Source organism: Physella acuta, unplaced genomic scaffold, assembly GCF_028476545.2.
Source record: "Physella acuta isolate Inbredline_101_S28 unplaced genomic scaffold, ASM2847654v3 ptg000017l, whole genome shotgun sequence".
In the NCBI taxonomy this organism is placed as follows: Eukaryota; Metazoa; Mollusca; class Gastropoda; family Physidae; genus Physella; species Physella acuta.
Window position 1 is genome coordinate 4,275,654 of NW_026731537.1, and position 25,667 is coordinate 4,301,320.

General features: G+C 39.7%; 3 protein-coding genes and 2 non-coding genes across 5 annotated transcripts; 2 read left to right on the forward strand and 3 right to left on the reverse strand.

Moving 5' to 3' along the window:
- Window positions 1–3,029: 3,029 nt before the first annotated feature.
- LOC131938988 (uncharacterized) lies at window positions 3,030–3,977 on the forward strand. The gene has a single exon (XM_059297234.1). The coding sequence runs from the start codon at window positions 3,030–3,032 to the stop codon at window positions 3,975–3,977; it is 948 nt and encodes a 315-aa protein (XP_059153217.1).
- A 3,293-nt stretch (window positions 3,978–7,270) lies between these two features.
- Trnal-caa (transfer RNA leucine (anticodon CAA)) lies at window positions 7,271–7,388 on the reverse strand. The gene is made up of 2 exons: window positions 7,351–7,388; window positions 7,271–7,316 (listed from the first exon to the last, which is right to left on the reverse strand). It is a non-coding gene; the product is annotated as a tRNA-Leu (tRNA).
- Window positions 7,389–7,954: 566 nt separating this feature from the next.
- On the forward strand, window positions 7,955–12,734 carry LOC131938471 (deoxynucleotidyltransferase terminal-interacting protein 2). The gene is made up of 8 exons (XM_059296528.1): window positions 7,955–8,074; window positions 9,195–9,707; window positions 9,904–9,973; window positions 10,093–10,141; window positions 10,907–10,975; window positions 11,132–11,296; window positions 11,897–12,006; window positions 12,602–12,734. Exons 2-8 carry the CDS (start codon window positions 9,224–9,226, stop codon window positions 12,675–12,677), a joined length of 1,023 nt encoding a protein of 340 aa, XP_059152511.1. The 5' UTR covers window positions 7,955–8,074; window positions 9,195–9,223; the 3' UTR covers window positions 12,678–12,734.
- Window positions 12,735–13,347: 613 nt separating this feature from the next.
- On the reverse strand, window positions 13,348–15,022 carry LOC131938480 (uncharacterized). Its single transcript, XM_059296539.1, has one exon. The coding sequence runs from the start codon at window positions 14,648–14,650 to the stop codon at window positions 13,628–13,630; it is 1,023 nt and encodes a 340-aa protein (XP_059152522.1). The 5' UTR covers window positions 14,651–15,022; the 3' UTR covers window positions 13,348–13,627.
- Window positions 15,023–22,162: 7,140 nt separating this feature from the next.
- On the reverse strand, window positions 22,163–22,254 carry Trnam-cau (transfer RNA methionine (anticodon CAU)). The gene is given in 2 exon segments: window positions 22,163–22,198; window positions 22,218–22,254. It is a non-coding gene; the product is annotated as a tRNA-Met (tRNA).
- Window positions 22,255–25,667: the final 3,413 nt, after the last annotated feature.

The following is a 25,667-nucleotide window of genomic DNA, read 5'->3' on the forward strand; positions in this document are numbered from 1 at the left end:
TGAGTGTCCCATGTGTTCTGGTCTACGGTCTTCTGCGGACATGTGAGGACGATGTCGTTGTCTTAGAGCAATGTGGTTGTCGGGTCAATCACGTGTGGAGCCTTGTCTTGATACAGGTGAGTTAATCTGATACAGGTGAGATAATCTGATCAGGTGAGTTAATCTGTTCAGGTAAGTTAATCTGACCAGGTGAGTTAATCTGATCAGGTGAGTTAATCTGATACAGGTGAGATAATCTGACCAGGTGAGTTGATCTGTTCAGGTAAGTTTATCTGACCAGGTGAGTTAATCTGTTCAGGTAAGTTAATCTGACCAGGTGAGTTAATCTGATCAGGTGAGTTAATCTGATACAGGTGAGATAATCTGATCAGGTGAGTTAATCTGTTCAGGTAAGTTAATCTGACCAGGTGAGTTAATCTGATCAGGTGAGTTAATCTGATACAGGTGAGATAATCTGACCAGGTGAGTTGATCTGACCAGGTGAGTTAATCTGACCAGGTGAGTTAATCTGATCAGGTGAGTTAATCTGAACAGGTGAGTTAATCTGACCAGGTGAGTTAATCTGACCACGTGAGTTGAACTGACAAGGAGAGTTAAGTTGACCAGATATTTCTATAAGCCAGGCGAAAATCCAACCCAAACAATGCTTGGCTTATATCTCAAATACCAGTCCTATTCGTTTTGAACAAACATCCACATATTCACATTGAACATATAAACATATGCTAGGTGGGTTTCTTTAACATTTTCTTCGCTTTACAATTAAAAATATGTTTGTTACTAATTCTAATAATTCGGCCTGTTTACGACAGTGCGTTTCTTGCGATGTAGACGTGATTCTACGGATGAATTCACTCATAATTTTCCTTTTTCGTTCCTTACGGACCATAGGGCCTCCATCAAATCTTTCCACTCCCCAAGGTCTCCTGCCACTCTTTTTAGCTTTTCGCAAATCCTACCTCTTCTTCCAGCACGTTACGTCGCCATGTCTTCCTGGGTCGACCCCTACGTCGCCATGTCTTCCTGGGTCGACCCCTACGTTGCCATGTCTTCCTGGGTCGACCCCTACGTCGCCATGTCTTCCTGGGTCGACCCGTACGTCGCCATGTCTTCCTGGGTCGACCCGTACGTCGCCATGTCTTCCTGGGTCGACCCCTACGTCGCCATGTTTTCATGGGTCGACCCCTACGTCGCCATGTCTTCCTGGGTCGACCCCTACGTCGCCATGTTTTCATGGGTCGACCCCTACGTCGCCATGTCTTCCTGGGTCGACCCCTACGTCGCCATGTCTTCCTGGGTCGACCTCTACGTCGCCATGTCTTCCTGGGTCGACCCCTACGTCGCCATGTCTTCCTGGGTCGACCTCTACGTCGCCATGTCTTCCTGGGTCGACCCCTACGTCGCCATGTCTTCCTGGGTCGACTCCTGGTTCGCTTGCCCCGGGGATTCCTCCATGCCAGGACTTGTCGGGCTCTATCGCCAGCGTCCTTCCCAAAATTGTGCCAAATCCATCGCTATTTCCATGATAAACCTAATGACGAGCAAACTCTGTGTACGGTTGACTTAGTTTGTCCATCATTAAATATTTGTTCATCATAACATGTTTACATTTTACGTTTTTCACCATTAATGTTTTTTCATCATTACATTTTTTTCACTATTATATGATGTTTGTTCACTGTTACATAATGTTTCATCATCATCTTTTTCCGTTCGTTCCGAAAACATTCGGATCAAATGAAATCAACCTGTTTCAATGAGCTCGAACTACAGGGGAACAATGTGGTCAGCATTATGCCAGCCGCCTTAGTTTTCCCGACATCCATTAGAGCGAGATAGACTCTATAACGTCTTATAGATTAGAGTCAGGGCTCTGAACTCGAGAGATCCCGGGATCCGAACTTTTAGGTTAGCAGTCGTAAACCATAACATCCGACCACACCATCCCTACATAATGTTTGGTCATCATTCAATGTTTTTCATCATTCCATAATGTTTGTCCATCATTACATAATGTTTGCCCGCCATTACATAATGTTAACTCGCCATTACATAATATGATCTCACCATTACATAGTGTTTGGTCACCATTACATAATGTTTACTCACCATTACATAATGTGATATCACCATTACATAATGTTTGCTCACCATTACATAATGTTTGCTCATTATTACATAATGTGATCTCACCATTACATAATGTTTGGTCACTATTACATAATGTTTGGTCATCATTACATAATGTTATCTCACCATTACATGTTTGCTCACCATTACATTATGTGATCTCACCATTACATAATACAATCTCACCATTACCTAACCAGGATGAATGGAGGTTCGTTGACTGTGCGTGCGGGGGTGGATACTTCAATGAAGACTCGCCCACGGAAACTTCACACGAATACTTCTTTTTGACCGACCCGGAAAACTTCATTATGACTCACTTCCCAGTGCGCATGCGCAATAAAGAAATAGCGGAGATAGAGGAGACAGAAATAACAGTCTGTGAATCGTCAAGTAATGAGGTATGTTGACAAAACAGGCTGTCACTATGTTAACAAATACTGTTGGAGATTTGAAGTGCATTGACAAGACCAGGCATCTCTTCGTGATGCCCCCCCCCCCCCCCCGCCCAGATAAAAATGTGTGAAAGAAACACTACACTACGAACTAACCGGCATGCTCTTATTCTTAAGACCAATCACAGAATGTAAAAAAATCCAGAAACTACAGAGATTTAGAGATTTGCGGGGTGTGTTGTGAGTAGGGATGGGGGGGGGGGGGGAATTGTATTTGAATTTTTTTTATTTTAGTGTTGTTGTTTTATTTTTATTTTTAATAATCAGGTAAAAAGTGCTCTGCAAATGTTAGAGGTGCCATTAGGATTCGACATGTTCTGTAGACACAGCGTGTTGTCGCCCCTGGCAGTGGAATGTGCTCTAGAACGCAAGTCGCATTTATTCGCTAACGTTTCGCTCATAAAATGCGAAACATTTCTTTTCAAGTCAAAACACTTAGACAACATGGCCGCCATACTCAGAGGGCGAAATTCTAATGACGTGTACAAGCATAGCGTTTTATGCACTCGGGGTAGCGATGGCGGATTTCAGATCATAGTCAAACCAAAAGAAAAAGGCGAATACAAACTTAGTGTTTTTGGTCGGAAAATAAACTCGGGAGATGCATCGTTCTATCTGTTGGTGAACTACTTTCTTTCGGCGGATGAAGTGGAAGAGAATTTTAACCCTTTCCCGGAACATTTTGGAGTTTGGGGAGCCAATTCTATGGCGGGGCACTGTGGCTTCACCCCTGCGATAGAAAAATTTGACGTGCTTGCCTGTCGCAGTGGGGAAATTTACATGAAGCTGCCTGTTTCGCGACTCGTTCAAACGAAATCTGTAGTGAGGCCAGCTCAAAACGAGGCAGGTGGTGATTTGTATCAAAGCGAGGCCGTCTGTAACCAATCAACGTTGAATCAGTACTCACGTGGTGTGGTTCATGTCAGAACGAGGCTTCCAAAAATAGGTTTCTATTCTTTGTGTCTGTTTGCCCAGTACCATGATCCTGTGGACAACAGCACGGGTTACGTCAATGTCGCGAATTTCTTCATCAACTGCCAAAACTCGTCTCTTACACCATCCCCCTACCCCAGGACTTTTCCAATGACGCAATGTTTCGAGTGTCTTCTGCTAGAGCCTTTAGTGGGGGAACTACTGGTCAACGAACAAGTCCGATTTGTGCTCAAATCTCCGCTTTTAACGAAAGCTACGATAGGAAGGGAGGTTATGCTGAAAGGTCAAGGTGACCCAGACGATGACGTGTGGTGGCTCGTCTATACACCGAAATGTTCCGGAAAACAAATTTTTGTCTACGGTAGTGTCGAGGAGGACCAAAGCTCGCTAACGGCGATCTATATGTTCTCTGTCGTAGGCGGGGAAGATGACGTTGTCACAGTTAGTACACATATGTGATGATGTGTGAATGACATAGCGAGATGACGTACACACCATGGGGCAACACATATGTGGTGTCTTACATCAGTGGCGTCACTAGGTCGGGTGTCTCCCAGTGCGGTAACTGAGGGTGGAACCCCACCCTTCTCCAACAATTTAGCAATTTCGGTTTGGTTTCACCCCTCTCCCCCTCCTATTATGTTATTTCAACCGGATAAAACATTATTTTAACAGTAACACCTTTCGTCATGGCGTCACCCCCTTAATGGTGTCACACGGTGCGGACCGCACACCCCTCCCCCCACCCCGCCTTGTGATGCCCCTGTCGTACATTGATTAATTGATGGTTTGATTATGGTAACATACATCATAACACTCAATGCACATGTGATGACGTATTACACATCGTTTCACCTCCACAATTTGTCATCTTATCCATTACAAACTCAATAACCGCCACAGATAAAACCCGTTTTGATTACATTTTTATATTACATTATTTGTTATTCTTGGCGTTAAGGTAATTTTATTTTCAGCAAACTTTTGAGAATCGTTGGGAAAACAAAACTTTTAAATGCATCAACTGATCAACTTTGTGTTAATTTTTTAAGTTATCTCCCTTGCTTTACAATTTAAGAATGGTTGTTACACACAGTGATATGAGTTGAGTGAGGTAGGATTTACATGGCACGTATACAAATCAAATAATAAAGTTCGTTAGGCCACAAAAAAAGGTTTGAAACCGCATTTCAGCTCACAGATGACGAAAACAAATATCACGGAACAATAAAGAGTTAAAATAATTTGAAATTGTATTCTTGTTTTTTTTTTATATTGTTCACTTTTCTGTTAATGGTGGATTCACTTTTGTTTTATTATTAACTGTGAAATTTTTTTTTGTATGTTTCAAACGGTTAATTGTATGTTTTATTATTGTTATTTTTTTTCGTTTATGTGTTTGTTTGAGATCAGCTAATTGTATGTGCATGAGTGCATGTGTTTTTGTTAATTTTCTTTGCACTAGCTTAATAAGGTAGAGATTCCCCTTTAGACCAAGCGATCCGTTGGGCAGATGAACTAGAGTTCTTATGTTTCTTGACCTCGGCAAGTGAATGGATGGGTCAAAGCTTGCTGAACTTAGGGACGTTCTACTGACTTGATGAACCCGGATTCGACCTTTAGACTTTCGGTTTAGCAGATAGCGCTATAACGCTAGGCCACTATGTCCTATGTTTGCAATAGAGTACTAGTTTATATATCAAACTTAATGATGCAAAAACGCTCTTCAGAGAGGGATTTGAACCATCGCCCACATTCGTGGACCAGAAAGCTCTATCCCGCTGGGTCGCAAGAGTGAATTGACACCTAAAGTCCATCCTGGCATAGCGACATTTGTGCTTCATAAATATTTCTAATATTTTGAAATTACAAACTTAGCATTTTCATTTAAATCAATCGATATTCGCCCAGTGAAGTGCTCGTCTAAGCCCCCCCCCCCCACCCAAACTTTCGATTAACATATTATAAACCCTCCCCCCTCTCCCCATAAAATATCGCCAGAATTTACCCATTTGCGGTTTTTATTAAAACACTAGCGTACTCGTCCCCGTGCGTTGCCGCGGGAATAGAAGAAAGTATGTAGAAATATATAAGAATGGTTTCATCAATGCGTTACCAATCATAAGTACTTAAATGCGTGACTTTGTTTTCTAAAACCGAGTTATTTAAATGTAAACAATGCCTGGGCTTGGATCATATTTATCGGGGCATGCTTTCCTACACTACCGCCCAAAAAAGCCCGGGGCGCCAAATCGCACACTGCCGTGGCGCCGGCGGACGCGCCTGATCATGCTTAGTCTTTTTCTTCTTCTTCGTTCTTAATTTTAAGTGATGAAAGGGACCGAGAATTATTTACCAGAGGGTTTGAACTCGAGACTTTTTCGAATTTAGCAACCATGAGCTTTTTTGCCGACTCGACCACGCCTCCAACACAATTAAGCGTTACGTGTCAACTGGTTATGCGTCATTGAGACCATTGACTCCGATTTCAGCCTGCTTTTCTTTTTGGATTTGCTTCCATAGCCTTTGTCCAACCAAGAACAAACTACAAGGCAGCAGTTGTTTGATTTTGGAGTTGTCTCTCCTAGAAGAGTGGCTGTCCCCAGCTAACGAGCCTCATCTGCCCGAGGGTTCGAACTCAAGACTTTTCGGTTTAGCAACTATGAGCTTTACAGACTCGACCACGACGACCCCTATCATTCTTAGTGAACGACTCTAAAACCAAAACTTATGCATAGTCTTTCGCAATGTTTAAAACGAACGTAGGCGCCATAGCGCTCACGGGATATCACGGGGCGCCAAATTGCACCCTGTCTGTGCGCCGGTAAACGCGCCTGATTCAATTTAGTCAATGACTATAACGCCGCATCTTATCCATGGTCTATCTCACTGTTTAAAACAAACGTAAGCGCCATAACGGGAAAGACCAGGGCGCCAAATCGCATCATGCCGAGGTCAGCCCGTGCAAAATTAACTCTTCCCCCCCCCCCCCCAATCACAAGATAACCTTCTCGGGAGTATTCTCATCAACTCCCCAAAGTTTTATGGCACGCGGTGTTGAACCGCATCAGACTTTAATTATTTTAATAGACCGTTTATAAAGAAAAATCGCACCCTCCCGTGGCGCCGCCCTTGTGAAATTAAAAAAAAAGATTTTTTGCAGAACCCTTCCCTGGAGTGTTCTCATCAACTTCCCAAAGTTTGATGGCGATCGGATGAACGGTGTAAAACCGCAATCGACTTTTATTTTTTTATAAACCGTATATAGAGAAAAAAACAAATCGCGCCCTGCCGGGGCGCCACCCCTGCGAATTTGAATTTTTTCTTTCGCAAAAACCTCCCCAGGAATATTCTCAACAAATTCCCAAAGTTTCACAGCGACCGGATGAAAGGCGTAGTCATGCATAAAATACTGACACACAGACAGACACACACTTCATGAACTCTCGTCACAGATCAGCACATAGGTTTGACTTTCCCTCTCCCCTAGGTCATTTATCGACAACTTCTAAAAGCCATCCAACAGCTAATATTTTTCTAATAACAAAGATTTGTGTGTGTGTGTGTGGCCATCTCAATTCAAGCCCTTATTGTCAGAAATATTGTAGAAATGGCACTCGTTGGTTTTTAGTTGTTTAATAAAGATAGAGAATACACAGCGGACGTTTAACATACTATTTAGTTGCTTCAATAATTTCAGAATAATGCTTCTTGAAAAATTTTTTTTTTAAAACAAGTATTAGCAAAAATATTGTCAGAAGTGGGATTTGAACCCACGCCCACATTCGTGGACCAGAACGCTCTGCCCCGCGACAACGCAGGAAGGTTAATCCTTGAGTCTGGCGCCTTAGACCACTCGGCCATCCTGACTTGAACACATTTGGATTTCTAACGATCATATACCTAAAGAAATTGTATCTTAACGACTTTCAAATATACATATTTAAAGTTTATGCCTAAATCAGTTATTTTTATTATTCGAGTATTCCCTAATTGTAAAAGCAACCCAACGGCAATGCGTTTTGCTATGGATAATGCTGCTTGGCTAAAAAGTCATGTAATCTTTTATCTGTCTAGAAGGGCATACATAAAAATTATTATTTTAAAGGCCCTTATTTAAATGTTGGGCCTTGGTACTAGATCTAGTACTGCTAAGCTAGTAGTAGTGGACCTAATATGTTGTAATTAAAATAGTAATATTCTAAATAGGAGATGTATCAAAGGTCAAAAAAGGCCTAATCAAAATAAATAACTAAATACTAAATAAATAGGCCTACATAAAAACATCTTTGTCATGTGCCTACAACAATATTACAATTTAAATATGTAAGCAAACAACAGAAATATTCGAAACAGGGTCAAATCCTTACTAAATCTACTAGATCTAGATTCTAAAACAAGATTTAGAATCTAGATCTAGATTAGAACTGTTTATCTGGCATCTGCCTAATGTTATTGTACGGTTACTTTGTTCTAGAAATCTAGATCGAGATTCTATGCTTTTCGACATTTAGCGAAACCAAATGTTTTTCTACCATGCTTAATAAAATTTTAAGGTAAACAAAGATACTTGATCAAAATTTTTTTCAAGGTGATGCAAAGCACTAGTCTATATTTACAGATCAAGATTAGTAGATTAGTTAAATAAAGAATTAATTTCTTAGTTATTTAGTTAGACTAACATGATTACAACTGTTACATTAACATTTTAATTGATTTTAAGTGTAGGGCCTAAGTCATTTGACATTTGATTTTAAGCGTTCGTTGTCGACTAATTGTCAACATCACAACAATTCTGTCAATTCACATGTCACATATTGTTACATTTCTACATATTGAATGATATTGGCAAGTTTAAGTAGGCCTACTTAGTAGTCTATTATAATTAATATAATTATTTTAAGCTTTGGCTTTGCAGAAGCCAAGTGTGTCTTACACGATAGACAGTGACTCTGCTGTCTAGTCTACTCTAACTAATCTAATAAAATCTAATTCATAGTTGAATAAGTAGATTGTCAATTGTAAGATAGGATACTTGGCGAATTTCAATCTTATTTTAATATTTATTCCAAAACCTAGATTAATTAATCTAGGTGTAAAATCAGACACCAATCCAACATTTGTTACCTAGGCCTATACCCCTCCTATGGTATAGATTATAGTATTATAGATAGTAGGCCTAACAAGTTACTTGTCATACTTGACTTAATATTATATTAATAAGAGTACTCAAGACTGAAACTATAAATTTATCAAGACCAGAGCCAGATAGACTCGATAGTAAAAAAAAAAAACAACCTGTAAAAACTTAACATAGCTAAAGCGCCCTAAGGCTAAGTACTAGAAAATAAGTAGTAAATAGGCCTAGGGGTCATTCATTTATAACGTCCACACAGGGGGGTGGGGTCTGTAAAGAATCGATTATTGTGGGGAGGGGGGGGGGGTTGATAAACAATTTCTTTTTGCATTATTTTACATTTGAAATCAAAGTTATGTTTTTGGGCTGTCATTGTAATGACTGCCTTATAAATATTGTTGTTATATTTAAGACCTTTATGTAATTACTATTTAAAAGGTTACCCCAGAGAATAGATATGTGTGTGCTTTTACTACATGTTTTGTTTATTTATGATTTACAAAAAAAATAAGATCTTTGTTTTTATTTTTTAATTGAAGTAATCTCCCCTTATTGTGAGATTGTGAGGATGGCAAAGAAAAGAAACACTGTTAACAAGTCAGATGGAGGGTCACAGAATGAGAAGACTACACTACAAACACATTCAGGCGAGGCCAGTATGGAGGAGTCTGATACAGATACCGATGTAAAAAAGCCAAACTTGAATAAAAAACCCACATTAATAGATAGCTCAGATGAAGAGGATACTTCAGGATCAGATGAATCTAGTGCCAGTGATGATGAAGATAGTTCTGACACAAATGAAAATATTCCAGACAAACAACTTAAGCATAAAAACTTCAGGTTGTCTTGTTTACATGACTGGGATGAAGAAAAATTAACATCCTGTGTCAAAAAGTTTTTTGAAGAAACAATTGCTAAAAATCAGCAATCAGGGTCAGCTCTGAAAATAGGAGGTTACTCAGAGGATTACACGCCTTGGTGGGAGGAGTTTTCTAAACCTAAACAGATTGGAATCATGCATGCTGCAAAAAAAATTCACCAAGTTCAAGGTTTGTAACATAGTTTTTAAACTACTTGTTCCCTTGTTGCAACATGTTTAATTTTATATAATTTATTTTTAGGTGTCGTTTTGTATTTTCAGACAATACTTTCTCATGTTGTTGTTTTAAATTTCTTTAATACATAACCTGAAGATAGGATTTATTATGTTGTAATTATTTAGATTTCATTGTTTGATTCTGACAGATGATGACACATTTGATAACTGGTTTGACAAGACTCCAAAAGAAGGAACCAACTGGTTATGTGGTCCAAGGTAAACCATAATTTACTCTAGTGATGTAGGATATATCAAAATAGCAACTCATAAAAATACAGTGAAATGATAGATAAAAACAATCACCTATGGTATAACTGTTTGAATTGTTTCCACAGCTCTGCACCCAAATTACAATCAGAGAAAAAGTCGGCTGTAGAGGATATTGTAAGTAACTTCGTCATATATTATTTACACTTTTTCATCTATACACAGCTGTAGAAAAGTTTATAATTAAACAACTAGGCCCACCTAGATCAATCACAAGTGTTTTTTTTTTAAATGATCTTTTTTTATCTAGATTTAAAAAAAATAGTTATTCAAGAAATAAGGGAATTTTAAACATGTGTGATCACCCTCTCACATTTTCTGGTGAGCAGGAGAAAAATCCTGACATGGTCTAGGGGTCACTGTGAGTTCACATTGGTTTAGATACTGGTAATGTAGTCTTATACCATATGTCATAGTTACACAGTATCCAATTATAATGGAAAATCTATGGTCTTATTAGTGAAAAAAGTTTTTTTAAAGTTGGCAGCCCTGTATATATACTCAAAACAAAATAGAATAAAACCTATTAATTTAAATACATTGTTCATTTAAACTATTTTTTGACATAACTTTTTCATTTACTTTAGCTGTAAAGATATTAACACCATTTTAAATTAAAACTTACATGGCTTTCTTAGAATTTATGACCAAGGTGTTTCTGCAAGGGGAGGGATGGTTAACGAGACATTGTAATGTTGTAATATTGGAATGTAATTTAAATGATACCAATGCAAGTTTATTCAATAATCATATTAGCAATGTAAAACAGATGTTAGTAAACTAAATCACTAAGTAGATTATTACATTCTCCTGTCATATTTTGTGGAAAGTGTGTTGTGCATTCACTGAGGCTTTCATTAAATTTACCAATTTTGTTTTCAGGAAGTGCCCTCTATTTATGATGTCAGACCTCCAGCTAAAGGACGCAGAGCACTCAAGAAGGAAAGAAGAGTAGGTATCAGTTAGTTGAAAATGGACTTTTTTACAGCCCATTATATTCTCCTGTTCAAGCTTGATGAATTTTTTAATCTATTCTTTCAGTTATAATATGTTGACATATAAAAAGCTATTTGTTCCCTGATGCAAGATTTGATTTTGTTTGATTAGGCTGAGAGAGAGAAAACACTTGGTGACAAATGGTTTGGAATGAAGGCGCCAGACATTGATGATAAGCTCAAGAATGACATGGAACTTATAAGAATGAGAGGGGCGCTGGACCCCAAAAAGTTTTACAAACATCAAGACAGGAAGGCATTGCCAAAATATTTCCAGGTAAATCTTCATCATATAAATATATACATTGCATATATATTGTTATGCTACTATGCATTTTATAAAAAGAGAAATTCTTTTCCAGGCAAAATGTGATAAGTTGATTTTGGAGATGGATTTAATCAAGATGTATAAAAAAAAATGAAAAAATACAAAACAAATACTTAAATATTTCTTAATTGCAAAATATCTAAAAATAAAATTTAAAAATTCTAGAGGGAATAAGCTTGTTCTACACCTTGCTGGTTTCCTACATGGCTTTTTATAGAATGTTTAGGCAAATTAGACACTTTTCTTTTCTAATCACTTTTTTAATAATATAAGGCAAATATAAAATTCTATTAGCATGTTATGTTGATACAAATAGTTATCCATTTTCACTAAATAACATTCTCAATCTTATCAGTTATCAAAATACCAGAATTCATAACAACATTTTATCATATTATCATTGTGTTATCACTATTAGCATTTACTGTTATATTATAAGCATTCCATCATCCTTTTTCAGTTTGATCGTATGAAAATTATTTTTTTCACTGATTGATGGTAACAAAGTTGTTTTTGTAGTGTTTAATCATACCACAATATTTTTTCCAGATGGGCACGGTGGTGGATGAAGGCACTGATTTCTACAGCAGTCGTCTCACCAAGAAGCAAAGAAAACAAACTTTGGTGGAGGAGCTTATGGCAGATGCTAATATACGACAGTATGTTGGATTTTTTCAACTTACTTTAATTCAAACCACGTTTATAAAATTTTAAGAAACGTTTTAAAATTATGTATATTATTTTTATTAATTCTCTATAAAATCTTTCTCAATTGTAATTTTGTAACTTTTTTAGATATTGGTACTTAAATTGAAACTTTTTGTAGATAGTACTACCGAAATCATGACTCTTATCACAAATTGACACTACCAGTGATACTAGCATTACTCTGCTGGTGGTTCACAAATTGATTTATATATGTTTGTCAGTACTAAAAATAACTAGTTTTAGGTTGTTTCAAGGTTCAGTTTAAAATCTTGCTCCTTAGTGTTTGTTTCTAGTTAAAGTTATCAAAATACTAGTTAGAATGATCAAATTTCTAGTTAAAGTATCACATTATATAGTTTAAGTGATCATATTTCTTGCTATAGTGATAAAAATTTCTAGTGATGAAATTTCTAGAAGTAAAGTGATGAAATTTCTAGAGTTAAATTGATCAAGTTTTTATAGTTAAAGTGAACAAATTTCTAGTTAAAGTGATCACATTTTTAGCTAAAGTGATGAAACTTGAATCACATTTTCTTTTCTTCTCAGATACAACAAGAGGAAATACTCTGAGCTGCAACAGAAAATGAGAGTAAAGAAGTCCAAACTGAAACAGAAGTCTTAGTGTTGTCAACATCCTTATATTCTTTGTTGTATCAGTTAATTAAAATTATGGTGATATAACTAAACCAGCTTTGTCCTTATTTTTATAAATGTAGTTTTACTTCCTTTTAAATACTTCAACCTTTTATTGTGATATGTTATATTTGTTGGATATTTTTGTTATTAAATGTAAATGTCCTGATAAAAGGAAGTAAATTGTATTAGGAGGGGTAGGATTGATGAGGAATTGACATGTATCGAATTTTTCTCTGGATGAGGAATATTGAAGGGATTGTAACCACGTTTGATTAACCATAAAGAGTTGTCTCCCTTTAATACTAGGTTGTTTCCCATATGAAGCAAAACTGAACAGTTGCCTACAATATTTATTACGATTGACAGTGTCAATGTTTGTATTGGAGATTGCTGTTTTCTAGTTAATGAACAAATGGTCTAAAAAGGTTCAGTTCTAAGAAAAACTTTTTGTTTCTCCCAATGCTAAAGTTGGGTTCAAGAATTGAAACCTTCTAAAGTACAGTGTACTAGTAGTAATGTATTTAAAATACCATAAGTAATCTACTACTTGCCAGCAGTTAACCACTCTATGAAGTACTGGTACTCAAGAAATTTAAAATGATGATTTATTGATTTTTGTGTAACAAAAATATTTGACTGTAAAGGGATGAGTGTACATCAATAAACATTCTGAACATTTTATTAGCGACATTTGCTGTGATATAAACATAAAGAAATATTTTAATGGAATAATCATTTTGGGAACAAGTGGCCTGTGTTTTGGTCAAACAAATGCCATTTATATGTTGTTTTTTTTCACTGGATCTATTACTTCCACACATCAAATAAAAGGCGAAAATGTATTGGTTTATGTACCTCATAATGAGTGTGTTGAAAAATAATCCTTGGACCTGCCATAGGAATAATAAAAGAATTGTATCAGCATTTAACCCTGTTTCACATGTGGAGTTGGTCTGGGGTACTCATTGACATGACACCGGAAGACACGGTGCGCATTTGGTTAGGTCTGTCTCGACACTTGCACAATCGTGTGCAGTATTCTTTCAGCACGTCGTAAAAGTCCCGGTTCTGGCTGGCGTAGACAAAAAAGTTTGAGCAGAAGTGAACGCACGTGATTGTGTTGAGAGCTTGAGCTACTTCTGCCTTGAGCTCAGATGGGCTGGTCAGTGTTTGAAACGCCTGAAAGTAGGTCCAGGGACTGACCGTGCAGAAGTAGGTCGTGAAGACGATCAGAGACATCTTCAGGGCTTTCCAGTTCCGGCATAAAATATAATGCGTCTCTTCACAGGAAGTCCTGGTCTTGTAGTCCGGCCCAACGACCAGTCTGAGGATGGCTCTTTGTTGACGGTAAGAGATGACGATGATGTGGACGTAGGCGGAGAAGATGACGAAACTGACCACGGTGTGGGCAACCGGAAATACGTACTTGATGTTGGCGGAGAATAATCCTCTACTTATCGCGATGTAGCTGCCTGCGAAAGAAGCAACCGAAAAACCCAGCAACCCTAAAACTGTTACTTTAACATTCCAGCTTCTCTTGTAGACCAGCGGATGAGCTATGAATATCCATCTCTCCAGCGTGATTAGAATCAAACAGCCGTAGCTGTAAATAGTCGCGAACCACCAGAGAAACTGTAGAGCAGACGAGCCAGCGTATCCCAGGTCGCTCCAGTCGTTGGTGACGCAGCCGTAGATTCTGATCCCGTTGAAGATGAGGCCGAAGATTCCTTGGAACACGTCGCACACGGCTAGGGAGGCGAAGAAAACGTTGGAGAGGATCCTCAGCTTGGAGTTGCAGCTGATGACAGCGAGGGTGGTGATGTTGGTCAGTACCGTGACGACACTGAGCACGATCTCAACGTGGTAGTACACAAGAAAGCGAGCCTCGATCTGAGTGTAAATAAACAAAGAGGAGATGATTTGGGTCAGGTTACCGGTGACGTTGTTCAGTGGCGCCATAGTTCATTCATACTTGTGAAAAAGTTTTGAGCTGTTGATCTGGTAATCCATTTTTCTAGAACAAAAACAGCACAGACCACAGAAAGTCCTTTCAGGTAAGATTTAGCTTCACATTTTTAAGTAAACAAATTATTTTTTCTATTGTGTAATACAGGGGGCTCTATGCTTAGAGAACATGTCAACATAATGATGGATCAGAAAGCTAATCATTGCTTTGTCATCTTGTGCTACTTTATTCCATGAACTGGTGTGATTATTCCGCCAAAGAACTGGGAGATAAGGAGATCACGTGATACAAGGTGGCCTCGTTCAGCACCGGAAACGCCCAGAACAATATGGCTGTTGACAGCATTGCTCCGTCGATGAAGGGTTATTTTTTTTTTAAAGATACGCTAAAATTGTCAGTGTCAAAGTGGACTGATAAGGTGTGTTGGAAGACAAGAACAATAACACCATCCATTGTTTGAACAATTGAGAGTTTTAACGTGGTTTGGATGAAGACGCACGCAGATTACGCCTGCAGTAAAGTAACTGATCCAGGTCATTCGGTAAAGGCCCATCACACAAGACTGTCTTCTGAATTGGAAAACAACTCAACAAAGAATATTAAAAATACATCATAAGTAGACATTATATTCCACAGAAAGCCTAGAAGTAATACATGTAACGTGGTCAGTGTTTCTTACAGACTTTTTTCTCCAGGGGGGGGGGGTGCACTTAAAATTTTCGGGGGGGGGGGGTAGACTTTCTTTGGGGGAGGGGGGGGGGGGTGGATACTGTAAAATGTATATATTTTCTATATAAATTCCATTTCGTTCCGGGGGGGGGGGTAGACTTTCTTGGGGGGGGGGGGGGGAAGCCACCCGAAGATACGCCTGGAAGAAACTCTGAACGTGATTCAATAGGCAAAATATTTGTATGTATTGTAAGTCCAAAAATATACCACTTCTTACTGCTCTGATTTCCATAGTATTTCCATTTAAACCATAACACAATAACTAATTAGGCTAGTACACAATTAGTCCTGATTACAAAATTAGATGCAATTAAAAACGTCACCTGTTAGTTTCCGAACCATTTTTAGATCGCATTTTCTGATTCACCAAATTTTAAGAAAACACCGAATTAGTTTCTAATTGTAGAAAATAATGAAAATATTATGTGCTACAAGACACAATATGTCTTACATACATCTTTATGGCCTAAACTTTGAGGATACTGTAGTAAAGCAATATTTGTATGGCATATCACGAAAAAGAAAATTGTTTATTAGTTAAGATAGAGCCTGCCAAAGCTAAATTTTAAAAGAAAGAAATACTGCAGATAGCAGGCCTTATCAGCGTCCCAATCTATAATTAGGGTAATTTTATCTCCTTCGGCTATTGATGTAATCTCGTCTTTGTATTGGTTGAATGTAAGCTCAATAGCTGTTAGTGTTGGTTTTATATAAGCGTCTTAGTACTTTTTGTTAATTGAATGTAAGCGTTCTAGCTGTTTGTATCGGTTAAATGTAAGCGCCCTTGCTGTTTGTATCGGTTGAATGTAACTAATTGTAAGCGCCCTTGCTGTTTGCGTTGATTTGCGTTGAGTGGATGTAAGCTTTCTATTCTTCAAATCTCTGAAGTGGTCTAAAGCTTTCTTATTTTGTTTTTATTATATGACTAAAGTAAATTTTAAGTGGTCTCCCCTTATTTCTTATTCATATTTACAAGGGAGATAACAATAATAACATTGTGATTGCATGTGTTATTTCCCACCTTGTGTTTTAAAAACTAAGAACTAAAAAAACGTTCTAAACTGCCACATAGACTTAAGGTTAAGGGTAGAAAACGTTGTTGTGGGTCGGGGGGAGGGGGTGGTGGAGGGTAGTTTAAAAATGCCTTTAACACACACTTTAACAGGTAAATATTTAATAAAATCCACCAATTCTACAACTTTGGACTTGATATCTTGACTTTCATGCATTCTTGATACTCTTTGCACCCAAGTTGCAAACTCCCCCCCCCCCCCTCCTCACCGTTTCTAACTTCTTCTTACATTCCCGCACCCAAAGATAATCTACACATCCATCTCCCATCACACGATCTCCGTGTAAACACTCCACATATTCATCTACCAGGCTGTCAACCACAATCTCACTCTGACATTTTGTGTCAATTTAGAAATGGGCGTGTTACTTCCCCTTGAGTCTACCCCAGCCTGTTGACTCTAGTTTACATAAACCCCGTGCATCCATACACCACCATCATCAATACAGCAACTACATCCATACACCACCATCATGCAAACACCACCATCATGCACACACCACCATAATCCACATACCACCATCATCCACACACCGCCATTATCCAAACACCATCACCATCCACACACCACCATCTCCCACACACCACCATCATCCACACACCACCATTATCCAAACACTACCATCTCCCACACACCACCATCATCCACACACCAACATCATTCACACACCACCATCATCCATACCCCACCATCATCCACACACCGTCATCATCCATACCCCACCATCATCCATACCCCACCATCATCCATACCCCATCATCACCCACACACCACCATTATCCATACCCCACCATCATCCATACACCACCATCATCCATACACCACCATCATCCATACACCACCATCATCCATACACCACCATCATCCATACCCCATCATCACCCACACACCACCATTATCCATACCCCACCATCATCCATACCCCACCATCATCCATACCCCACCATCATCCATACCCCACCATCATCCATACCCCATCATCACCCACACACCACCATTATCCATACCCCACCATTATCCATACCCCACCATCATCCATACACCACCATCATCCATACACCACCATCATCCATACACCACCATCATCCATACCCCATCATCACCCACACACCACCATTATCCATACCCCACCATCATCCATACCCCACCATCATCCATACCCCACCATCATCCATACACCACCATCATCCATACCCCACCATCATCCATACCCCACCATCATCCATACCCCACCATCATCCATACACCACCATCATCCATACACCACCATCATCCATACACCACCATCATCCATACACCACCATCATCCATACACCACCATCATCCATACACCACCATCATCCATACACCACCATCATCCATACCCCACCATCATCCATACACCACCATCATCCATACCCCACCATCATCCATACCCCACCATCATCCATACCCCACCATCATCCATACACCACCATCATCCATACACCACCATCATCCATACACCACCATCATCCATACACCACCATCATCCATACACCACCATCATCCATACCCCACCATCATCCACGCACTGCCATCATCCACAAACCACCATCATCCCACCACCACCATTATCTATACACCACGATCATCCATATACCACCGAGCACCAATACAGCAACTGCAATCCATACACCACCATCATCCACATACCACCATCATCCACACACCACCATCATCCACACACCACCATCATGCACACACCACCATCATCCATACACCACCATCATGCACACACCACCAACATGCACACACCACCATCATCAATACACCACCATCATCCATACCCCACCATCATCCACACACCACAATTATCTATACACCACCATCATCCATATAGCACCAGCATCTACACTCCATCATTATCCAGTGACCGTCAGTCGGATAGATCACCAACCTTATAACTACCACCTCGAAGAAATTTCTAGGCACGCGGCATGAATATGCAAATTTCTATGTCATCAGAAATGATAGGTGATTTTCTAAAAAGGTCATTCTAAAATCTGCCAGCAGATGGTAGAATTCAAGGTCGCCATACTTTTGGTCTCTAGTATTTGAACAGGAATAAACTGCTAGGCTGGTGCTTGGTGTAGGTTTATTTCAAATAGAAAATACCATCGCGAGACCAGAACAGAATTAAATCAAAGCTGTGATTTTATAAAATAATAATTACTAATATTCTCTCTTGATAATTTGTTAGCGGAATTTTCTAATAATCCAAATGAAAATAAACCGGGAGTGATCTCCCCTAAACTTTCTCGAATATTCTTATATAAAATAACAGGGGATGGGAACTCGGGCTATAGACATGATTTTTAATCCATTTTTAAATACTTAAAGTTTTAAAAATAGAATAAAATCTCGTAGACAAATTAATTGCACACCAAGTGAACGCCAAAGAAAAAAGCGCATAATGGTGCGCAATATTATTATTACTTTTAAAATTTACATTAGTTTTTTGAGAAATCGGAAGTAGCGTAAAGTACTACTTCCAGTCAACGGAAATGACTCAAAATTTGATAGAAGGTAGAGAATTAGATCTTTTACTTACATATGAAATTTCATTTATCTATCTGAAATAGTACTCAAGTTATAGGCTTTTGAAAAATTCAAAGTAGGAAAAGTACCACTTCCGGTTCGGAAATCGCTCAAAAGTTGATACGGATCTACGATTTTGATAAAATACTTATATATGAAATTTCATCAACCTAGCTGTAACGGTTCTCAAGTTATCGTGTTTACACACGGACAGACAGACACACAGACACACAGACACACAGACAGACACACAGACATACGGACAAGATTGCAAAATTATGTTTTTCCGTATCAGTGAGGTGTGAAACGTCGAGATTTGTAAAAATCTCGATTTTTTTTTTTGCACGATTACAAGACTTTCTCTATACTTCGTATATACGAGAAAGTAAAAAAGATAAGGTAAACATTTCAGTAATAAAAAAAATGATCTATAGCCTATATAGGTTTATTGATTGAATAGAAACACAAACAGGCGTTGTTGATATACGAGCACTAAACCTTTCACACTTAGAGCAGAAAGATAGTTACAGTTACCTAATTCAAAATTAGCGCTTAGAAAATTGAAGAGTTATTGTTAAAACACTGAAGATGAGAAGTGTAAAATGTAAGTAACATATACACAAAGCAAATATAGCCACAAATACACGGAGAGCATCATGCAACTACACTAAAACTAACGTCATATGCCTAGATCTGCAAAAAAATCATCCACCTAAAAATGTCCAATATGTTTACAATATTTATAGCATTTAATATGTCTTCTAATTCTCCAAAACTTCTTGCATTCCAAAAATATAGGCCTCTAACGCATTAAATTATAAAACCTCTCTTATTTTATAAGTTTAATGAGCGCAAATATTATATTTAATATGTCATGATCCTCACTGGAAACTAGCACCGCGCATAACCTAACCGTAACGAAACTTGCTTTTCAGTAAAAGGCTACACCATTGACATCAAACTTTAAGTCCAAGGTCGAGTGCTTGCTCATGCCGTCAATATAAAGTTGACGTATTGGGTTAGGGATTAACAGGTGAAAGGTTAAGCCAACTCATTAGATTTCTAGGCTGTTCTTTTAGAGCCAGGGACGGCGCAGATTAGGCTTGGCCTCACAACAAAACAAAAACTTTTACCCACACAGCCAGGGTGGGTTGGACATGGGTAGGGGGGGGGGTGACCCGGGGGTTGGAGATGAGGGGGGGGGGGGGGGCTAGTTCAGACTTTAGTGGCAATTTCCGACGTCGGTGATAAGATAGTGGTACATTTCGGCTAATAAAATCAGTGACGTCATTATCCCCCCCCCCCCCCCCCCCTAATCGAGTGATAATTTTACCCCCTTTCAACGCTCTTAAACACTAAGGGTGTGCGCGTGAGTGTGGGAATAATATCCCCCCCCCCCTTTTCCTCCAAAAAAACTATTTTAAAATAATATGTCTGATAATTAAATTTAAAGAGTGCAAACTGTCTTTGGTTTCAACACAAGCTATTTATATCCCGCACGTGACGTAAGAAAAACGAAGCCTATAAATAGCAACGTGTCAGCCTATATAGACACATGTCCACCAGCCACTATCAAACTTTTTCTTCTCTTCAAACAGATCGGGGATTCCGCATTCCCAGCAGCCCTTGTGTTGACGAAGCAGGATAGGTTCGTCTTTTTGAAAGGCCACTCGACTCAAAGCTAGAAGGCCATGGCAAGGAGCGGGGTGACTGGTTCAAATAAACGAAATTTAAAGATGGCGGCCATGACGGCGAGTCTGCCGACGTGACCTGAATGGGTTATATGTAACTATAAATAGGGGCGCCTTCCCTTTACGTGTAGATTAAATTAAAAAAATATTTTACAATTAATTTAATGGTAATTTTGTTAAAGTAAAAATATTTTCCGAAATACAAATTCCTCAATGCGAGCAAATACTAACGTAATAGATGTGAAATAAAAACGATAATAGCATAACCACAACACTCAATCAATGGAATAGTTACACTCGTAACAGTTCGCACACTTTCATCAACACAACCATGTAAATAAAACTTTATTTAACTTTAATCGCCTTCTGTGTGAATGAGGTAAATTTTGTAAATACATTTTGATCCACTTCTTATGCAGAGATTTCATTCAAACTTTCCAGATAGGCCTACATTCGTCTCTTAAGTGAAAGAAAGAATATCTATTTATAAATTAAAATTTTTATAATTTAATCCGAGATCAAATGAATTATTAAAAAATGATTTATAGGCTACTAAATTAAAAAACAAAACGGGAGACAACAAGATTAATTCATAGCTTTTATCATAGTGATTGGTTTTTTATTTCAATTATAAAGTTATCATTGCCCTGAAAATAGTTAAATACAACAATCTCTTTTTAGTAAAAAAAAAAAGTATTGGTCGCTTTTGCAGTCCACTACACATTTAATGACCAATGCTTTACTAAAGAAGGCAGTCTGCTTTACTTTATTATGTTCTTTGCTTTCAAAAACTAATTATAAAGGTTTTCCCACATGTTTTAATAAGTTTTAACGAATTAATGTCAGGAACTTGGAATACGGTACTGTAACTCTGAGTGAGTGGTCATGCACCAATGGCTCGGATCTACCTCCCTTGGAAGACATTCCGTTCCTTTATTAATGTAGCTCTTGTTACATTATAACAAGAAATAGTACGCCAAATGTATAGAAACGATGTTTAACTGTTAATGTAAATAATTATCTAGACGAATTATTTGAACACATACCACGCGAAGGGACTAAAGATGTCCCCCGGTCAAAAGAAAGCTACGGCAGACGGGATACATGGCTATTGTTCGCGGTGTTACGGATAGGTCGTTTACACAACCGTCTGGAAAGATCCGGTAATGTCCCATAAGTTGGGGGGGGGGGGGGGGTAAATTGTAACATGGTGGATTTATACATGAGTGTAGCATCGTAAAATGGTGGATTATAGATTTAAGTAAAGGGTAAGATGATAGATTTTTGGGTGATAGTTCAAAATTATACAAGATTTTTATATAGGCCTAAAAGTTATATTATAATTTGATAATACCATAAGTCCAAAATACAATTAACGCTCAGATATGTTGCCAATTAACATTTATGTAATTGCATTAACTAAATTTCTATTGTCATGAAGAAAAAAAAATTATGCCCCGGGTGAGGATCGAACTCACGACCTTCAGATAGCTCGACCTAGTTGTGATTATGAGACTGACGCGCTACCTACTGCGCTACCGAGGCTACGTGTTATCACCGCTTTATAAATTGGAAATTATTTTTCCTAGACTGTTTCGTCGATTTTGACTTGTGAGTGTATTTAGGTATTTAGTAACTAATTTTTTCTTCACTTGACTTCAATAAAGAATGTTAATTATGTGGTTTTATGTGGTTTTCGATTTGTCAGTGTGGGGGGAGAGGGTGGTTAATTATTTTTCTATCCGCCATTAACTGAAGCACAACCAACACATTTGCCCCCAAAAAAATAAACGTCAAGGATGAATATATTCTCCTTAAAACACGAGACTTTTCTATCTATAATAATAGTTTCGCTGTCTGTCTGACAAGAACCCTCTGTCTGACAAGAACGCTCTGTCTCTATAATAATAGTTTCGCTGTCTGTCTGACAAGAACGCTCTGTCTGACAAGAACGCTCTGTCTGACAAGAACGCTCTAGAGAAAACACAAGCAATTTAAAAACATGCACAGTAATTCGAAAAACGAAATATGACGTCGACACATTTAGCGTAGAGTAGAACATAATCTCAAACCAGAGAGTGCACACAGTAATGTAATGACGTCATTGATTCTCGCGTAAACATTGAAAAAAAGGAAATGTTGTCTAATCTAAATGGTTTGCGTGAAGAGTTTCTTGCATACAATTCTTCGGGTAGGGGCGAAGCCCCACCCCCCGCGTAAGAATGTCTGAGCCCCCCCCCCCTCCCCAACTCAAAAGAAATTTCCTCATCGATACTCTATAATAAAATTACCGCCTAATTAATGTGTCTAATCTAAAAAGTGGTTTTCTTGCAATGGGACGGTAGACATGTTTTTTTTGGGGGGGGGGGGGGTGGAGGGGTGGGGGGGGGGGTGTGGGGGGGTGGTGTGTGGGAGTGGGGGTGGGTGTGGTGTGTGGGGGGGGTGGGTTGGTTTCAGTGTTTCTTTCAGACTTTTTCCTCCCCGGAGAGGGGTGGGGGTACTTGAAATTTTCGGGGGCGGGGGTAGAATTTTCTGGGAGGGGGCGGACACTGGAAAAAGTATATAATTATATTTCGTTGAATGGGACGGTAGACATGTTTTTTTTTTGGGGGTGGGGGGTGGTGGAGGGGGTGGGGGGGGGGTGGTGGTGGTGGGGGGGGGGGGGGTGTGTGTGGGGGTGGTGGTGTGTGGGGGGGGGGGGTGGGGTGGTGTGTGTGGGTGGGTGGGTTGGTTTCAGTGTTTCTTTCAGACTTTTTCCTCCCCGGAGAGGGGTGGGGGTACTTGAAATTTTCGGGGGCGGGGGTAGAATTTTCTGGGAGGGGGCGGACACTGGAAAAAGTATATAATTATATTTCGTTGAATGGGACGGTAGACATGTTTTTTTTTGGGGGGGGGGTGGGGGGTGGGGGGGCGGTGTGTGGAGGGGGTGGTGTGTGGGGGTGAGGGGTGGGGGTGGGGGTGGTGTGTGGTGAGGGGTGAGGGTGGGGGTGGTGTGTGGGGGTGGGGGGTGGGGTGAGGGTGGTGTGTGGGGGGGGGGTGGGTTGGTTTTAGTTTAGAGATAAGAGACAGCACTATCAGCCAGCCTAGCGCCCGTTGTACCCTTCCTCAACGGGCCATTTTTCTCGTTAATACTAATAGTTTCGCTGTCTGTCTGACAAGAACGCTCTGTCTGACAAGAACGCTCTGTCTGACAAGAACGCTCTAGAGAAAACACAAGGAAATTAAAAACATGCATAGTATTTCGAAAAACGAAGTATGACGTCGATACATTTAGCACAGAGTAGACAATAATCTCAAACCGGAGAGTAAACATTGAATAGGAAATTTTGTCTTATCTAAGTGGTTTGCGTGAAGAGTTTCTTTCATACAATTCTTCGGGTAGGGGCGAAGCCCCACCCCCGCGTAAGAACGTCTGAGCCCCCCCCCCCCCTCCCCTCCCTAACTCAAAAGAAATTTCTTCATCGATACTCTATAATAAAATTACCGCCTAATTAATGTGTCTAATCTAAAAAGTGGTTTTCTTGCAATTTCTTTAATGCAATTCTTCGGGTAGTGGCTAAGCGCGACACCAGTGTTTCTTTCAGACTTTTTCCTCCCCGGAGAGGGGTGGGGGTGCTTGAAATTTTCGGGGAGGGGGCGGACACTGGAAAAAGTATATCATTATATTTCGTTGAATGGGGCGGTAGACATGTTTTTTTGGGGGTGGGGGGTGGGGGTGGGGGGGTGGGGGTGGGTGGTGGTGAGTGTGGTGGGGGGGTGGGGTGGGGTGGTTTCCTCATCGATACTCTATAATAAAATTACCGCCTAATTAATGTGTCTAATCTAAAAAGTGGTTTTCTCGCAATTTCTTTAATGCAATTCTTCGGGTAGTTACTAAGCGCGACACCAGTGTTTCTTTCAGACTTTTTCTCCCCGGAGAGGTGTGGGGGGTACTTGAAATTTTCGGGGGCGGGGGTAGAATTTTCGGGGAGTGGGCGGACACTGGAAAAAGTATATAATTATATTTCGTTGAATGGGACGGTAGACATGTTTTTTTTTTTTGGGGGGGGGGGGGGGGGGTGGGGGGGGTGGTGTGTGTTGGGGGTGGTGTGTGTGTGGGGGGTGGTGTGGGGGGGGGGGGGTGGTGGGGGTGGTGTGTGTGTGGGGGGGGGGGGTTGGGGGTGTTGGGGGGGGGGTTGTTTTAATTTAGAGAAAAGAGACAGCACTATCAGCCTAGCGCCCGTTGTATCCTTCCTCAACGGGCCATTTTTCTCGTTAATACTAATAGTTTCGCTGTCTGTCTGACAAGAACGCTCTGTCTGACAAGAACGCTCTGTCTGACAAGAACGCTCTGTCTGACAAGAACGCTCTAGAGAAAACACAAGGAAATTAAAAACATGCATAGTATTTCGAAAAACGAAGTATGACGTCGACACATTTAGCATAGAGTTGAAAATAATCTCAAGGCGGAAAGTGCACACAGTAATATAATGACGTCATTGATTATCGCGTAAACATTGAATAAAAAGGAAATTTTGTCTAATCTAAATGGTTTGCGTGAAGAGTTTCTTGCATACAATTCTTCGGGTAGGGGCGAAGCCCCACCCCCCGCGTAAGAACGTCTGAGCCCTCCCCTCCCCAACTCAAAAGAAATTTCCTCATCGATACTCTATAATAAAATTACCGCCTAATTAATGTGTCTAATCTAAAAAGTGGTTTTCTTGCAATGGGACGGTAGACATGTTTTTTTTGGGGGGGGGGGGGGGGGGGGGGTGGAGGGGTGGGGGGGGGGGTGTGTGGGGGGTGGTGTGTGGGGGTGTGTGTGTGGGGGGGGGGTGTGGGTGGGTGGGTTGGTTTCAGTGTTTCTTTCAGACTTTTTCCTCCCCGGAGAGGGGTGGGGGGTACTTGAAATTTTCGGGGGCGGGGGTAGAATTTTCTGGGAGGGGGCGGACAATGGAAAAAGTATATAATTAATTTTC

What these genes read in the sequence shown, in the direction of transcription:
- LOC131938480 (XM_059296539.1), bottom strand. Translation starts at nt 14,650, where the DNA reads ATGGCGCCACTGAACAACGTCACCGGTAACCTGACCCAAATCATCTCC.
- LOC131938471 (XM_059296528.1), top strand. Translation starts at nt 9,224, where the DNA reads ATGGCAAAGAAAAGAAACACTGTTAACAAGTCAGATGGAGGGTCACAG. An exon ending in AGTCGGCTGTAGAGGATATT is followed by an intron (nt 10,142 to 10,906) that starts GTAAGTAACTTC and finishes TTTTGTTTTCAG; the next exon opens with GAAGTGCCCTCTATTTATGA. An exon ending in CATTGCCAAAATATTTCCAG is followed by an intron (nt 11,297 to 11,896) that starts GTAAATCTTCAT and finishes TATTTTTTCCAG; the next exon opens with ATGGGCACGGTGGTGGATGA.
- LOC131938988 (XM_059297234.1), top strand. Translation starts at nt 3,030, where the DNA reads ATGGCCGCCATACTCAGAGGGCGAAATTCTAATGACGTGTACAAGCAT.